This window comes from Acanthaster planci, linkage group LG02, assembly GCF_054643075.1.
Source record: "Acanthaster planci isolate LZ-2023a linkage group LG02, COTS_SCS, whole genome shotgun sequence".
In the NCBI taxonomy this organism is placed as follows: domain Eukaryota; kingdom Metazoa; phylum Echinodermata; class Asteroidea; order Valvatida; family Acanthasteridae; genus Acanthaster; species Acanthaster planci.
Genome location: NC_141778.1, coordinates 31,587,940 through 31,607,034, shown reverse-complemented (window position 1 = coordinate 31,607,034; position 19,095 = coordinate 31,587,940). Strand labels below are relative to the sequence as shown.

At 42.9% G+C, this 19,095-nt stretch overlaps 1 protein-coding gene across 2 annotated transcripts in view; it reads right to left on the bottom strand.

Annotated features, from left to right (window-relative positions):
* Positions 1-40: 40 nt before the first annotated feature.
* LOC110976942 (prokineticin receptor 2-like) overlaps positions 41-19,095 on the bottom strand; it is a 36,441-nt gene continuing 17,386 nt past the window's right edge. For both annotated transcript variants that reach the window (XM_022230673.2, XM_022230672.2), the window contains exons 3-4: positions 6,386-6,539; positions 41-6,035 (exon numbers count right to left, since the gene is read on the bottom strand). In XM_022230673.2, coding sequence (XP_022086365.1) covers positions 5,433-6,035; positions 6,386-6,539 — 757 coding nt within the window. In that variant the 3' untranslated portion in view covers positions 41-5,432. The remainder of the gene's footprint in view (positions 6,036-6,385; positions 6,540-19,095) is intronic.

Here is a 19,095-nt window from a genome sequence, read left to right as displayed (position 1 = left end):
AGTCAATGTGTTAAAAACGAATTATTCAAGACATCTGTCGGAATTTTGGAAAATATCCATTTTTTATTTCACAATGAATTATCAACAAAATAAATACACTGTGCTAATATCTTTTGCACTTGATGGTATGCTTACATATGATTTTATATTATACACGATGCTTCTATTTGCAAGTGGAGCTTGTCAAGCATAAAGCACTAATAAAACTCCCGAAACCCTTTGGTTTATCTTAAACTCATGAAGTATTAATCACTATCGTCTAACTTTGTCCTCTGTTTCATAATGATTGCCTGAATTGTACACACATAAAAATTTAATTTTAATTAATTTAACGAAACTTAACAAAGTAATACCTCCTTTCACAAGGTTTCCTCGAAATACCCCAAATGAGATGAACATACGATTACTATGGGTACAATTTAATGCTTTTTAAATCAAATATAATGAAACATCTGCACCTCGAAGTAATTTGGGAAAACAGAAAACGATTACACGATTACAGTGACGGTTTTGTTCTGGCTCCCCGGTGGCAGCATGGTAGTATAGCCGATTTGTGGTTTTATCAATTTCTTTTGCTAGATTCATGGGCTATGCGTATCTACAATAAAAACAAGAAACTTTTTGTAACATGTGGTTCACTGTTACAGGTGCTTATTAAAAGTATCAGCGTTTTGTTTGGTATCCTTAGTTGTTGCTACAATTCCAAGAGTTCCCAAGACAGCCAGGAGTGTCTGTAGATGGTACAATCGAACGGGTCCAGAAATCGCCTGACTGTTGTAAAATTCACGTTTAATACGTTCTGTTCCTAAGGCTCAAACTCTTTCCTACAAGCGACAAACATTTCAAAAATTAATGGGCAACGGGAAACGCTCAACCACTCTTCTTTAAAATTTTGGACAATCGCTTTCTTTCTTTCTTGGCAATCATTCTTAAAATTACATCTGGTCATCGGGCTCGTCCCTCCTGGGAGTTAAAAAGGCTCGATCTCGTCTACGGAGATCTCGCGCCTAATTGGACACCATGCTGTGATGACGGCGCTTTGACAGAAGGGGCGGTGTAATAGCACTGTCAAAATAACCAGGGGGGGCTGCGCGAGAAAAGATGAGAGGACCAATGAGTGACGAGACAAAAATTGCAGACGATTCGTTTCATAAATCATGCGGGATATTTCACTGGGGCACCCGATTACGTTAACAGAATCTAGGCTGTGTGCGTGTTCGTGTAAGCATGGTGCAAGGGAAATGCGGACTGCGCCCAGACTTGGTGACGGCGCGTCTTTCCACGAGTGAACGAACTCTGTTATTGATCCATATACTTCCGTGAAATTGAAATATCTGCATTCCCAACTGATTCATGGCGAGCAATGTCAAAGTCCAAGGTAATCTAAAAGATCTAAAAATTCTCCTTTATTAGTAAAGACTACGTATTTCATAGATATTTCTCAGGAAGAACATTTATACGTACTATGCTATTAGGTTGCCAACAGACGAACCTGGCCACCTAAACCATTTCGTGAGAAAGCCAAGAATTAAGGTTTTAGGGAAAGTGCAACATTCGAATTGGAGGATACATGAATCTACTGTTCTGCCAATTTAGTCGAGGCTTTTCCCTCGGAGTTAACCAATATGTTACAAACATCAACTTTTCAGAGAGAAGTTAATATACAGGCCAACAAAGTACCCGCTAAAATACAAGTAAGGTGAAATCGATGTTTAAGTGCATACATATAATTTAAGTTTACATTCTGTTTTCTACTTTAAAAATTCACTGATTCATTTACAAAGGCCATCCATTTTTACCTTAAAACTGTCAGTCACAAAAGATATCCCTTTTCATCCCGAATGTTTTCAAACGAGTGGCGATAAATGACATTTTGACCAAATGCACAAAAATCCAATCATGGAGGGGACATGCTATAGGGTTATGGTTGGAAGTCACCATACTGCGTTTAGTTCCAGATGGGCATAAACGAGTATCATGACCAAAACAAACAGGTGACAAAACGAATTGAGAACAGCCTATGAACTATGATATATTCATTCAACTCGAAACAAAATAAATACAAACAGATACAACTGAATTCTCACTTTGCACCGAGGTAGAGTTCCCACTCATGGTGTATTTCCGAAAAGGCAAATTAACATTTAAAAAATTACAAATGCTTCAAATAGACGAAAGACTATGTACACATTTCAATACCCGCCCATTCTCCTCTGAATATCGTCCGAGTTCCTGGCTTTCAACACATAGAATATGTAGAAAATAATGGTTTCTACGGTATAAACAAAAAAGGTCACACCTCACATCTTTAACCAACAGTTTCACCTATTCGCCCACACAGTACAATGATGGCAATCAATCATGTGTTGTCAATAAACCACTTCCAATGCCTCCTTCTATTTCAACGCAATCATTTTGGGGCATGATTCTACTTTTACGGAACTGCGTATCGTCCGGACACAGATTGAGGACACGATCCGAAATTACACTTGGAACTGATACCAAAAACGAAGTGATTTCCGCCTACTCACGTCAATTCTGATCACTCTTTCCTGTTTACGAGCCTACTTACCGTGAAAGTTATATAGTGTACATGAAATTTAAACTCAAACAACATGCATGAATGCAATGTGACCAGTGATCCTTTTATGTATTAATTCTCAAGGGGTCGATAAATTGTACACTCTGCATGTTTATGTTCGTTCAGACAAGAATTAAGCTGTTATCGTGAATAAATAATGTGATTCCATTTCTGGTGAACGAACACACAACAAAACCAAACAGGGCTCACAGAACATATACCCAAAATGAAATGTATTATCATCATGGAACCTATTAATGAAAGACACCGGGGGGTTATCAGACAAGGAGGTGCATACCTTGGGCTGGACTTCAATGAGATGTATGCCATACCAGTCTTCAGACATACGAAACAAATAAAAATTGGTTATGATCAGTTTCTGTGAACATATTTCTTCTAGACTTCTCGCATAAACATTTGCTGTAATGCTTCTCTCCTCACTTTCCCCTGCGCGTCACCAACCAAGTTCACCATCTTTTTCCCGACAAGTTCAAATCATTCATTCCATCCACTGACACTTCGTTGAGCTCGTTTCTGTAAACACCACCATCGCTCATCACCTGCGCCTCTCAAAACCACCTCTCCTCTGCTGTGGGTCTCGTACCAAGTTCAGGCAGTTGCAACAGTGCCACAATTTGCTGAGCTTTGAAAATACCTTGCGTCGAAAAAAGTAACCAGCGATATTGTCTTGCAATATAATATTCTGTAGTGACTTAGTACCGCTACAAAAACTTGGGGTGCAATATTTTCTGTTAAGCATTTCTATGACATGACCCCCCATATCATTTCCAGCTACCTTCTCTGTAACTCTCTCACACTGCCACAGAGCCGGGTGCAGACGTGAAGGGCAGAACCAGACTTTTTTTCACAAAGAGGCAAATCCATCATCTCTCTCACTCGGAAGTAATCGGACAACTGTTTTTATATTCTTCCGTGCGTTTATTATTACTTCGTTTTGTCTCTCTAGTCACAAATTAAAAGTAAAGGGTCTTTTGAACACGTTAACGAATTTTCAGGAAGAGTTTGAATGACGTCAGTGTCGTGAACTTTGATATATTAGGTTTCCTCAACGACATCTCAACGGAGGCAGCGAGCCGTATCTTTTTCTTTCTCTTTCTCGATTTGGCATTTCAATACACTGCACTGGTCTCTGCGCCTAGTTACCAACAAAATCTTATCTACTCATTTCGTTAACAGACCTCTTAGAAATACCATTTTTCGATTACAAATAGAACCAGTCTTCAAACAATCTTCAGAACTTTGATGTAAAATACCTCTCACTGTACAAAGTTTCTGTTTGACAGTATAATACATAAGATTATAAATACATTTTTCATCATACACAACTGTAAGTTCTTAACAGCGAAGAATTTTTCAGTTAAAGATAAATTGAAAGGGACACAATACTTTTTAAAGACATCACATTTTACACAAACACTATGAACACTGATGACACCCATTTGAAAAGCAGGATATACAACATGTACCGGCTTTTGTGGCTAAGATGACTAGTGTTACGGGAAAAATCATAGTATTAAGCACAACCTTTGCAAAATTAGAGTTCAGTAGTACATTTTCACGTTGGCAGTTACTCCGGGTAACCCAAACAGTTCGCACAGTTACAAGTCAACGCTAGCCAGTACTTAGTACTATAGTACTTACGTTCAGCCCGCACTCTATTCACAAATAAAATTCAACAGAATTACCGGAGAAACATAACACTACGGAACGCGCACACAGATATATTTTCATTAAAGTTGAAACGCGAGAGGATGGTGCCGCAAACCTGGACCACTGGAAGACGCGTCTTCTTCTTATGTTACCTACTTTCATATCTTCCCCCCTAGATGCGATCTTGTTCTTTCAACTGGAAAATGTCGAGAGAGCGGAGTGCCTCCCCGTTTCAACCAGAATCCCAATGCAATCGGCCCAAAACGAGCTATACTTGTTCCACCTGATTTGGTGTTCCATTCCCAACGGAATGGGGTACCGGTAACGTCTGTCGTTATTTTTCCTATTTGGATGGAGACTTACCAAATGTGATAATGGGATGTGGTCGACGGATTTTCAATTTAGGGATGACAGAAAATTTGAGTGTCACAACTTGTACAATTTTTGTTTGCGTTGGAGGCTCATTAAAATATTTTCATATGAACACATTCAGTCCCTGCCCATGTCAGGATACAGCACAACGCAACATGGACCTTTTTTGAAAACAAGCCAATACTTATCATTAAACCATGTTGCAGATTACGGCCGGCTGCACCTGATAGAATTTAAAACTCGTGAAAGACGCCGTTAAACCCTGCATGCCAATATCGATTCAAACTCGAAAAACAATGGCAATAATACATGTAAAAATAATATCGACTTATAATGCTCACTTATCCGGGAACCCAATTAAGGCCCCTTTACATCATTACTATCCCTGCTCATCAGGCCAATTAAACATTCCCCAAACCATCTCAGCTGCCTTGGGAGTCTTCAGCTTGATGCTGCGATTTCTGGCTCGAACGGCTAAATTAAAGAACCATCTCAGCACTGACAGGTACCCCATTATTTTACACTGCTGTGTGGAGACAGGTAAGCCAGACAGTAAAGTTGCTTGCCCAAGGTCACAACATGTAAGTTCCAGCTGGATTCGAACCCTGGACTCTATGTTCGTGAGTCACAAGCCCTAACCGTCAGGAGAAAAGCTTGGTTTTTCTCTGCATAAATACAAGTTTATCACTATTAAAAACTCTATTGAGGGTTTCTCATCCCTGCCGAGGGCGTGCTTTTATAGCACCCCTGTACTCTAGCTTAAGTGGCATTATACGGCATAAACTCTCATTTACAAATTCATCATAATTTACAAGTGTGCCTCGGCAGTCTCCGTGGTCCTGGGCACGGCGTGGTAGTGACCATTGCGCATGGTCTGGGAGAAGCCGCTGCCTGTCCGCGAAGCCTGCTGACTACCGTTCTTGAAACCTTTCCGCCGGCCGTGGCGACCGTGGAAGCCGCGGAAGGGTAAGAACCGGTACAGAAGGCACCAGAACTCCTCCCTGAAGACGGGCGACATAATGAAGTAGATGACGGTGCTGATGACGGCATTGAGCATGGCCACGCTCTCTACTATGAAGTAGAAGGAGTACTGGAAAGAAAAGTCGGACAGGTTGTTGGCGTGGAAGTGCCAGACGAGATTGTAGGCGTAGTAGGGCGCCCAGCACAGGAAGAACGCCACCACCACGGTGATGAGCATGGGGATGATCTTCTGCTTGCGGACCAGGGTGATCTCCCGGTGGCGGGGTGTCTCGTGGCCCGGTGGATGGCGATGAAACCACAACTGGGTGGCAATCTTAATGTAGACCACGCCCATGACGAGGGCGGGCATAACAAACTCCACCACAGTGATTATCGTCACGTAGACCTTTCCTGCCGTAGGATTGTGCCACATTTCGCTGCAAAATGTGATCTGAGGATGAAACAACGATGCCAAATTATGCGGGATCGCTTCAATCACACGTTCACAGACATCCTAACCATAAGGCAGATAGAAATATTAACGTGTGTGTTATTCTAACAAAAATTAAAACGCCAACTTTCAAACAAATTGTCAACTGACAAACATGCCATGTAGAATAACGTCCAGGCGAAACCGTTGGCATCTACACGTTTCCAGAACTTCACCACGGTGACGTATCCGAACTCCATTTCCAATGTAGAGTAGATCCCCAAAGACACTATGAATAGACCTTTAATTCCAGTTTCCAATTATTTCATCTTTATCTTTTATTGGTCGAAATGAATAAAATTGAAACCCACCCATTCACCCCTACAATCAAAACCCGAGGAGGTCTCTGTATAGAGCGGGGTTGGGATGGTTATCAGCACGGAGAACGACCAGATGCTGCAGAGAATCACAGACAAAGTTCCTTTGCCCATGCGAGGCCTCAAAGGGTTAAAGATCCCCACAAATCTGAAAAAAGAGAAAAAAAACAAGTGCACATATTTATTTTAAAAATTGTTTTTTGGTCTTCAAAGCACATTCCATCTTGAGCAGAAGCCCCCCCTATCGGCTGAAAAGAGCCATGTTGCTTGGGAGTGTTCATTTTGTTGGTGGCAATGCGACCGTAACCCGTGCTTCTCACAGTCGTTCATGAACCAGCAAAGTGAAGTTTCTACCCACGAAATTACCGTTGCCAGGGAAATTGCGCCCTCTCTTGGCCCGACTCGGGGCTCATAGAGTACCAAAGTGTGATGTCATGTTGAACTGGCAGGAAAAGTAGTGCAAACGAATAGAGTACGCGTGCATTGGTTCACAGGCTGGTTCTCGCGTTAATGTCTTTTACACCATTGATATCCAGTATATCAATATTTTACGCACATAATTGTGCGCGTGATGTATTCACTTCGGTACTCCACACCAGTTGCTGCTTGAAAGAAAGAAAAAAACACAAGCTTGATCTGATCTGACACAAATATTTTACCGGCACGAAAAGGAGTACAACTTAACAGATCATGGAATCCTACACCAGAAGTTCATTTCTTCATGTTTTAGAAATAGTTCATTGTCTTGCAATAAACAGAATAAACACACAGAAAAAATGTTAGTCACATAGGCCTACACCAACGGCTTTTGGACCGACTTCACGTAGACCGAAAACTAGGAAGAAAGTAATATATGTTTTTTTAAAGTTGATAAAGAAAGGAAATATAACACTGCAGACCACATGCAATTCAAATGTATGAGGCTGCCTAACGGGCAAGCGTTGTGGAGATATCTTTAATTATCATACAAGTTAATGAATGAATCTATGGATGACGGCAGCAGCAATACTGCCTTGTAGATTGTTTTTTTACCCTTGCTCAAAACTACAAAAAGTTACAAACTGCCAGCGAAGGCCATGAAATGCGACCTAACGTCTGCGTTCTCAGTCCATGGTGTAAACACGAACACCTTTGCCAAATTTGATCACTGTTTGATCCAAAACATCCGGGCCTTTGGGCCAGCAGAGTTCTGAAATAGATACTGCCGTGAGTTTGACTTCAGAAATTACAGATGCAGCTGGACATTCCATCAAGTCAGAGAGGTAAAATGCTCAAAGGTATCACAACAAACAAGAGCCATTTCATTTGTCTTTGGTCAAGCACTGACAACAGTTAAACACCAAAGAGAGGAACATAGGGCCTACAAAATGAATGTCAACGATTCTAGTATTTGCCGTGATACTTTTGAGCATTTTCAACCTTCATCGAATTTCTTTCTTCTGACTAAGCCACAGCTAAACAGTGCTTCTAAAACAAAAGCGCAATATTGAAACGCTTTACCAAAGCCTATGAAAAGGTATAATATGATGTACTTTTAATCTGCATGTCCAAAAACACAGCTGTAGATCTGCCGTGATGGGTATGGCGTATTAAACTTCCTGTATCCCTGTAATAACAATTTTGATCTTGTCCAATGAGGTCTACGGCAGAGGCAAGAGAGATTACTTTGCGAAAAGGAAAAACAGCATGCTGCTGTAAATAATGGTGTATTGAAAAGGGGAAAAATCATCTTGAACATATGGCAATGCATATGACGTATAGTTGGGGATGGACCAATGCCAAGGTCAACAATTAAATCGAGCGGAAGAGCAAACGCGCAAGACGCCACGGCTGAACAAACATTCGAGAAGCCGTTGCGACCATGAGGTGGTGACCGTTAATTTTTTTCTTTCAAATATACATGCGCATAGTTCACAGCAACATGGGAAGGAACTTACATTTACATTCAACCAACGTATCAACTTGGCGTTCTCCTGGCGATTCACAACAAGGACATTTGGACTTATACATTAAGCATCCCGTATCCCTGAGCAGTTTCCCGTTCATCTTTGTATCTGGGTGCATGCTGCTTTCGAGGATCGAAGTAACGGTACTACGGGTGTTGGAAACACTTTCGATAGCGAAACAAATAAAAGGCCAAGAGGCAAATGTGAGCCACTGGCGCGAAGGAATGGCAGCACCTTCATCGTGTTGCACCTATACTGGATTGGTTTGCAATTACAAACTTGGCAAATACGGGCCGCCTGCTGGCGTACAAGGCCCCGTTTCGAGCCAGGCAATATCGCATGAAATGAGATTCCGCAAAGTTGGATGCGGTTGTTACATCCGGAGAACGATATCGGGCAACATTTATGCTGCTTTGAGCAGCAAGGGGCCGGATTTATTCGGCGATTAATTGGCGAGGGAGCGGAACAGAAGCAGTAATTTCAACTCAAATGGAAAAGCCAATAACCCCCGGCGAAGATAGCTGGGCAGAAAATGAATGCCCAAGTTTGTAAAGGACTTCAACAACAGCCCAGGGGCTGCAACTACATTTCCAGAGAAGGAGATATTTTGCAACAGATACTGAGTTTTTAAAAAAAAAATACCGTCCTTGGGTAGTATTCTACCAGGAGAACTTAATACGGAGAAAATATCACTGGGAGTGAAACATCATCAGTCAGCAAATGGCATGGATTCAGATTTCACAGCTTCTGTATTGTCTGTTGGTCCCTTAATATTAATGAATAGAGTCGTAACAAACTGTGATGCTTTTATGCTTTCTCATCAGTTGGGGCATCTCCGTTTACATCCGAGATAAGGTACGGTGGGATTGAATTACTCTTCTCCTCCACTTTTTTGAAAGGGACAGCCAGCGTTTTCTTCAGAAACGTTGCCCAGGAATAGCACCCCTTTGAGTCTACTGACTTTTCAGAGGCCTACGCTTTGTTATGCGATGACACTTTCAACCAATCACAATCGTAGGCCTCTGTTGACAACAATCTCGTACGTGACGTTTGCTGGCATCTTTATTGGCCAATTCTTTACAGTTTTATCCCTTGAACGGTGACAACATGCGATAAAGGAAATCTGAACCCCCACGCGAAGATTCCAAAAGGTCTGTGCTCATTCTGTTGCAAACTGGTCGTGCGTACGTCGCACCGTGGGAGCACGACCCACTGTGCGCATGCATGCACTGTGTTCGACAATGGCAACAAGGCGAGAAGTCACCTCCACAAGTCGCCGCCTGCCTCCAAACCTCTCTATCTGACCTGCCCAGGTCGATTTGTTCCATCCCCTGCCTTAGCAGGCATACTAATCGCCGCAGGTATTAACTCTCTCGCCCGGGATTGCTCACGTCAAGGTTACCGCGGCGTCGAGTGGCGAAAATTGCAGGTAAAACATCGCCCGATCTGACGGGATGTGAAATTCGCGCCCCATTTTTTCATATTTGATGTGCAGAGTCAATCTTCTAATGCAGGATGGCAGTGCCGGGTTAGGCTCTGGCGAGAAATGAAAGTTCGAGTTTTATGTGTCGAGTAGTCGGAAAGCCTGGGTGATTTCTGCATTGAATTATTTTTGTGTATTTAATTCGTATTTCTTTGATTCTAAGTGTATGTGAGAGTGAAATATTCTGTAATATCTCAAGCACGACACAGGTATACGTCTGAATATAGAAAATTATACGCGAAATGGAAACGGGGAACCTTTGCGAGAAGGATCAACAAACATTTATATTTGCGATAATTACGCAAAGTTAACAACCAAGTGTACGACACAAAGTCTTGGCCTGTTATTGCAATTAATGACCGATAGAAATAAAGGAAACTCAGTTTCTCTTTTAGAGGTTAAGAAACTGTGGTTTCTGACCGCATCTGGAAGGTCGTAATCACTCTCGTATGTCGGAATCCCTAACTTCATGTCCACATCATCCTTTGTAACATAGTCAGAAGAAGTCTCTAGTCAGAAGAAACGGTCAGAGCACCTTACTTATACAAGGGACTGCAAACATCCAGCCACGGGAAATCGTCATCGACGCAATCCCCCCTCCCCCCCGTGTTTCGGAATAGGGCGATATAGTAATGTGACACGGCACCGTGTCATCCCCAACACTGACGGTTTTACATGGGGAGATTATGAGGCCCAGGGCCCGGAAAGCCCTAGTCATGTGGGAAATGTAGCGACTCATTTCCCCCCTCGGAAACACGGCAAACATAACAGTTCATTTTTTTCTGTTTGTTTTTACACGAAGGTTTTCATAGGTTGAATGGTGGGAAAAGCGGGTTGGATTGTAAAACGGGAAAGCATATTAAGGCAACGCAAATGAAATGAGGAGAAAGCATGGAGACTCGGGTTATATGGAATCAAAGCCTTTAAGAATAAAGTACACTTCGCTGCTCTTCGTATGGAAGTCTCACCATTGAGGCAGTATACGACCAACAGCCTCAAAATGTCACACAAGATACCCGGCGGTTTTACTTCCATAATTTTTTTCAGCAGAGGGCGCTGTTTCAGAGAGCGAAATACTGGAGCGAGAGGGTCTTCGCTGAACTGCACTGACTGGTTTATGGCCGCGGGGGAAATCAACGCTGTCGGTGCTTCCCAGATCTCGGCAGTCACACAGGCCGAAAGAACCGATTGAAACCTGCTCATGCGAGGAATTGAAGCTTCAATAGTGTCAGCTCAATATGGGGAGAATCTGAATAGTTGCTGAGAAAAATGATATGCCATTAATCCAGTTTTGCGTTCGGTAACAAAGGTGTATGGCAGTGCTTTTGCAAGTTGCTACGGCAATTTGGCAGCGTATGGACCGGGAATGGCAAATTTTCCAGCAAATGAGTGAGGACTAACCGACATAGTTGTCTGATTAATGACACTCACTGTATGGGAGTTTTTGTTATCCCTAAAAATATAACCAAGACTTTTCACCAGCAATCAAATATGATGTGTCCACCATACCGGTACCAAGAAAATGGGTCCGATCTAATACATGATTGGCCACACCAACCAACATTTTTAACAAATAGGCCCACGAGAGACGGCGTGCAACTCGAAGTCTTCCATGACTACGATGTGAAATGCTCCAGCGAATGTGACCTACATATTTCAATGAACAAAATTAGAGGTTGGTATTCCGCTTACAGCTGTCGGAGTAACGCGAATACCATCTTGTTCCGACATTTTGAATTGCTTACACGGGATTTTTTTTTTCAAATACTACACTACTACTACCACGCTATCTGTCAAAAGTATATCATCGCAAGTGACGCTATTTTTGGTTCCTCATCCATGCTAAGACGTATTGCTAAATATAAATGAAAATAACGAAAAGAATCTGAACATCATTAGATTGTGACCGACTGCTTCAAAAACACTATGTTTTTCCAATTGATAATACTGTTCAACTTGAAGGATAAAAAGGGTAACTGAAAGACAATCTCTTAACCGCCAGACAATGTGACTGTACCAGATCAATGACAAAGTTGTTCTACTGTTTGGAACGCCACGTTCGTACTAAGAGCGACATTTTCTGGGCCGTGACTGACGATGTTCGCGCTTTTTTTCGCCAAAAATTCTCGGGCTATGGACCCGCGCTGCAGTAGCATGCACACCAATTATGGCACACTCCCACGCCGCCCACGCCGTCCTTTGAATAACTGGTACAATGGATGTTCCACGACTGCGCGACGGTTTCCTTGGGGCCAACGCACTTGTGTCTTGTGCAACATGATTTACGATTTGAATCGCTCGGAAAATAGCCTGATCCCGTGGTTCATCCGTGTGATTATTAACTCGGTGGATGACAACTGAGCGCGCCAACACATTCGATTTGCAGGGATGTGGGTGTGATGCATGCTTACATTCTACATGTTTTTGACAGTTGGGCAGTGTGGTAAACACCAGGGCTTTTTCATTCAAAAGTACATCCGACTATCATGCCCAGCACTGCAGGTAAAAAGTGATCTTTGCCAGCACTAGACCCAAAGTGCACTGAATTCGTCTTTTGGTTGGAGATACAAAAGATTTTATACACCATATTACACAAAGTATGATATCATAAAATCATAAAATCATAAAAATCATATCATATCATATCATATGTCAAGAACAAATGTAAATGTCAAATGTAAAAAATCCCACGCAGCATGTCGAACGCATGGGGTGTATTCAACCCTGAGAATTTAGAAGAACCAGGAGGTGTCTCATTTACCTCGTTCATTCCATAAATGCAAATGCATAAAGGAGACCGTCTTCGATTTGCAATTATACACGCCTCCCGGTTGCTAAGTGTGCTTTGCAAGCATCGTGAATTCAACTGATATTTCACGTGTGTCATCGACCGGTACCTGTATAGTGGTGGGCCTTCGCTAGTTGCGATTTTATTCTCACTCTAGACCGTGGCTTGCGACGGACTAGGACGGGCTGGACCTCCTCGGTCTACAATTCCTCGACGAAAAAAAAGGCAAGAGTGTCGAGTTTGATAGAGCACTTTTATCCCCCACAAACATGGACTCGGGAAATCGGTCTGGATAATTGCATCGATATGACAGGACCCTGTTCATGCTCGATGGCACTCGCCTAACGCGGGCACGGATGTTGCTGTATATGAACTCTTCACAAAATTCGCTTACCCTGTAAACAGGGGAAGGAGGAAGATCCCAGGGGCATTTTACTCTACCAAATAGAACAGTTTGGTAAGAGGGAAGGACAATTACGCTTAATACATGTACCCACCACGGTTAAGCGTCGGTCAGTCCAACACTGTAGATCAATGATTATCTCGCGTTGAATAACGAGGAGCTGACCGGAAAGTCCCACATGAATGATTCAAGGAGGTAGAGTCTGCAATACTTTGAATTAGAAAACTTTTGTTGGGTGGATTTAAGCATAAAAATGATTATAGCCACCCATCCACAAAACAGAATCATTTACACACTGGTATGTCAATATCTTATGCTTAGCTTTTTCTTCTCACTCTTTGAATTTCTCGTATCTCGTTTTGGGAAAAGAAATAAACAGTCCCACCTAGTTGAGATGGAAAAGGTGATTTCATGTCATGCAATATTCTAGTCCTTCCCAGTGCTTGTTCTAGTGCGACGTGGCTGAACATAAATCTCGCGTTGTACAGTTATTGATTTTTCTCTGGAATATACCTTCACACAAATCAATTCTCTTTCCCGAAGCTAGCTATCATAAATTGGCAACGCCTTTAAACGCGAAATCTTCTACCTGCGACTATCAAGTGAAAGAAGCTGTCTCTAATCCCGAGTTGCAGGTAGACAGACAAGCGGCAAATCTTACAGGCGTCTTTAAATATTGACACGCTTGTGTCTTCAGTGGCGTCGTTTCAAGCGCCTGAGTATACACGGGATTGAGAGTAGTTTTCCCGCTGAAACAACACAACACGTAATTGGCAGCCGACGGCGGGAGTATGTTATGAAATCTATGCAGAGGAGATCAAATCCGTTCCGGTTTTTATCGCGTCTTAATGCGCGGGCATCGTTTACGCCCCGTGGCAGTGTCTGTGCCGCGCTAAACGTGCGACACTTGCCTTCGGGACGACAGTTTAAAGTCAAAGTGCCGAGAGAGACTCGCTGAAGGGCGCTAGGAGGTCTTTTTCTTGCAGTTATTTGTTGCAGGAGGGATGGGGGTAAATAAGAAGCCAGAATGGTTTTATGAGTCATCGATCCGCAATTGCAGCTTATGTTCTTGATAAAAGCTTTTCAAACAGAACAAAATTACGAGCCCCTGTAATGGCTGTCATGTTACTCGTGGAGTGGCAAATGGAACATGCCTGTAAATAGAAATGAAATAGACTTTTCAATCATTTCTTGACTTGTTCAGGAGACGCACCTGTATCACGCGTCCCAAGAAATGAAACTTAATATTCCTCAGGGGAGAGGCGTAACGGAGAGCTGAATCTGAAATGTCAATATGAAACTTAGTACAGAAGAGAGATTTGCTCATTAAAAAAAAAGGAAAAAAAGTTGTTAAATAATACAAAATTGAATTAACGTCCTTTGGTTTGGCAGTCCATTTCATGTCCCAATTGAGCGTCTAAAACTACTAATTTCTGCTTTTATTCACGACTTGGGCAGATAATTATGCATTTAGGACAAGTTGAGATAAAAATACCCGTTGATGAATTCTGTAGGACCATTTTGAATTGAGTATTATGGAGTATACGTCAATAAAAACACTTCTATAGGCTATATGCGCCTGTTCAGTCCGAGATCAATTTTAGAAACCGTTGAAGAGAAAATAATGGTTTTGCTGGCAATGTTTTTGTTTGTTTTAAGAACACCCTAAACATTACCACAATACAGTTTTTCCCATCGAGACAGCCAATTATTAAGTTTTAAAAATTACATCTGACATAGGATTGAGAGAGGGTCGAATCCTACATGGCAAGGGTGTTTTATTCTAATACAGATTCCTCAACAGACTTGAAAGAGTGTGCGCTCTGTTTGTTCTGGCAGAATATGCTTTGTCATGTGTATCAAACTGTAAGGTCCTCATGACAGGGGCGGATCCCGGATGTTTCTGGGGGGGTCAGCCGGATATTTTTTTGTGCCTCATTTTTGGCGGACAACCGGAACAATGATGAAACAGTACATGACATACATTATTTACAATGGTATTGGTGCACCTAATACTTTAATTATTTTTCATTATTTTCCCCATTTCTCCGACCCTCTTTCCCCCCCTCAGTTTCCGCGCCTGCATGATAAGGGTGGTCCGTCACTTTTCTTCTTGGGTAAAACTGGGTCTTCACTACCCACTAAATATTTTTTTCCCAGAAAACAAATGGCCTGGCTAGATCAGACCACAAGAGTACACCGCGTGTGCGCAATTGGTCGATAAGGACTGCGCATTATCATCCCCCAGCTTCTAAAGCCATATTTGACCATGGACTTCTGACTTCGGGTTTTGCCTTGGGGGTAATGATTTAGCCCCGGACAATTTCACGATAACTACAGCCTATCATATAGAGAAGAGTAGACATTCGATCATCATTCTGCGGTCCGATGATCGGATACCATGCCGGTGCCCCCCCATGACCTCAATCACACGTCGCATTCCGTCATTTTATAATACTGTTATTCGGCATGAATCTCGACCCACAGGTCCGGCCCCAGTATAGGGATGGACGACCGTATCGTCCGCACAGCCACCTCGGTCAATGACCGCGCGTCAGACATCGCCGTCTCGCTCCCTTTATAGCGCACATGTGTATATAAGTTAAGCTGAGAGTGAGAGAAAACTAAAAGGGTCCTTTGCAGGGCTACCGTCAACCGGCGCATAAATATCTTGAAGGGTTTTGGTGGCTTGTGGGAAATTAGATTTCACCTGTCTCATCCAGACAACGCTAACGCCTTCAAGTTGGCACTTCAACTGGGCAAAATTACAGCATTCCAACACTTCAGTGTTCCAAATGCTTAATATCGAATTAAAGGCATACACATCAACACCGTTAGCAAGTGACTGTAATTGTCTGCACTGTTTATTAAGTTACAGTCTGTGGGTTTGTCTCAGTGATTTTTTTTAAATAGAGCAAGAACGACCCCGATGGCAATTAAACTTGTAAAACAAAAATCAAATCAAATTTTCCCTCCTTTAAAAAAGACACGAGACAGTGGAATTCCTTGGAGAGTGTGTTTATGAATGGGCCGCAGCTGTCATTACGGCAGATAATCAACGCCATTACACGTGGGACAGCCATCAGTGCCGTATCAAAGCATGAGCGTGGCAAGACTATTCGTGCGAGGACAAGAAAAGAGGTCACCGGGCACTGCACAGCTTCTGGCCATCATGTTTCACCGAATGCCTTGCTGTAATCACAACTAATATCAATCTCGTCACAACCATTGGCGATCTTTGAGACGTCAAAGACGCACCCGTGGTTTTCTCCGACAGTTATTTCAACTTCAACACATTTGTTGTGCACCTGGTCAGCGTCTACATTCTGCAAGCAAGAAACACTGGAAATTTAATCAATAGCTTAGAGTGTTGTTGGTCACCAGATCTGAGAAAGAACTAACAATGGAATTCGGGGATCAAAGTCCACCCACTGAGGCCGGCTCTACGTCACTTCAAATCAGTTGCTAACATTATCGCACATGCTAGCTCTTTCAAGCAGAGGATTAAGGGGATAATAATAGAAACATTTTTACTTTTTCACATTAGCCACTATCCGCCCTGAGTTGAAGTGCACCCCCACCGGCGAAAGAAAGACAGGCTGATGAGAAGTGTTTTCTAACCGTGTTCCTGCACGCGTTTGACTTACACGCGAAGACCATACATTTAATCGTTGCACGTAGGCAGCGAGCCCCGCACCAAACGCGCTTAAACTAGTGCGTCTACACGGTGAGTACGTACCAAAGGACCGTCACGGTCCTTCATTTAAAAACACACCTTCTTTTGTTCCAGTCGGTGTGGATCGACTTATCCGATGAGATGCCGCAACTGCGGTGGCAGCACACTCACACACACATTCTTCAGCTTGACACGCGCCCGCGTTTGGCAAATTACGATACCCTATTCGAAGAGGCATGTAACGCGTGCGTACCACCTGTCCAAGAGCGCTGTGCCACCGCAGTAATGGCTTCTAATTCTGGCTGTCCAATTACAGTATACCCAGTATTTTGAGACGGTAGTTGGTACCCTGCAAGATCAGGTTCCACTTCTGACATGATCTTGTAGTAAAACACTAAAACCAAGTAACCATATGCTTTGCAGACATGGACGCGATAGGTGTTAATCCTCAACACTGGTACACGTTCACATGTATTTCGCATCCTACATAGAATCTCCAAAGAGCTGTGCTAGCAGACAAGGCCAGATCTATAGTAGCGCACCACCCACAAACAGCAACTGCTCCCGTCAGTTACCTGTTTTCTCAGCGCTTCGCTGTGGATCATAATTCCCTGGCTCCCGCAATCAAACTTTTTAGTCGTTGCAATGTTTCACGCACCAAAATTCCTTAGCCTAAGGCTGCAGCACCGGCATATACGATTTGAATATTTCCACGTAGTTCGTACACAAAAAAGAAAGATCTGTTCCTTCGTGTTTTACATAGAAGACTTATAACACCTTTAACAGATGGGTAGTAAGTCACTTGTCTTGTGGAAAGGCAACAACTTGTAAGCATACTTTGCAGACAACAGAGTGTAGTGTAAGGGTCATAGCTGTGTTTGGTTAAACGGCGCATCGACAGCATTTGACTACCCTATCACATTACAAAAGTTACTCAAGAAACAGATTAATTTTGAGAAGTATCATACCTCCCCAAACGGTGTTGTATTTCAACTGCGAGAGGTGATTTTGTGCGGGTCGAGCAGTATCAAAGCGGTAACCCCCACGTGCCCTCTCGAAATCTTTGCTATCGTAGACGGCTTCAATCACATAGCGAATTGCGCAAAGTGACCAGGAAACACCCCGAACCCTCTACGGTAGAAACGGTCGACAACAGAGATCCACATTTTCCTTTCAACATTTCAGATGGAGTAACGCAATGCTGGCAACTCGAGGCTGAAGCCGAGTCCGCGCGAGTTCCGATTGAGATCGACGTCGACGACGCCGCAAGCGCGGGCCCATACGGGTGCGATTTTCACCGCGTAAATCTCGTCTTTCGCGACTTTTGGGAAACTAATTGAAAGATCAGGGTGACAAAAAATTAAAGTTTGGCATGTCACTACATTTACTTGCTTCCGGGCCGCGGGACCAAAATCTGTGTCCCTGTTTTCACTATTTTCTCTACGGCTGTGACGTAAAGCAGAACAAGAAAGAAGCCAAATGGATAGGGTTACGTTATTCATGGAAATGGGAGAGTGTTGTGAATAAACCTGTAAGGATGATTCCGAGAGGTACCAAAGATTTTTAACTCAACCAAGTTCTGGTCAATATATTCTGATTGTCATCAAGAGATTCACTTCAATAACAAAGGACAAGGACGACGAGTGGGAATCAATGACACCTTCGGCTCTCGGCATTTTTTTATGTAGCCTAGCCCTTAGTAGACAGCGCAGACGTCGCTGCTGTAGGCCTACACTACGTTTAACTTCTACGAATTTCGCAATGTGAAATCCACCCTAGTAGCAACACCGCGGATTAATTTGGCTTCATTTGACGTCTTCACAGACGTTAGGTAATCGAAGCAAAAACGACTTAGCATTGTAACAATTACGGCAGGGAATGGTGTGGGCAATGTTGTAAATTATGCTATCTTTTCTGAAGTTCCCGGAATTTCAAAGAACATAAGCAGCAGATACGTGTGGCTGTCTGCCGGGAATTTTCGTATTCAAAATTGATTGTAAGAGCAGCAAACGGAATTTGGACTGCCAGACTTCGAAGCCATTAAACGCTGGAATTGGATCCACCGTATCCTGGAAAGTGTGGCCGAGGAAGGGCAGCTACACTGAACCCGACGAAGCAATGTCCTCAGAAAGAGAGGGCTGAAATCTAGCCAGCGACACGGCAGAGGAGGGTGTGATCTATAGCAGGATATAACTAGGCATTATGTTGTTGGTGAGACAAACAGATAGAACCACGCCCATTTATCAGAAGCTCCTGACCAATTCTCCTTCAAAGTAACGCCATTTTATTGAAAGTGAGTCTAATTACGCCAATGAATGACAGTATCGGTTACCCCACACTTTATTTAGCTCTTCATTTTGTTGATCTCATCATCTGCGAGCTCGTTACATCACGTTTACAGATTCCTG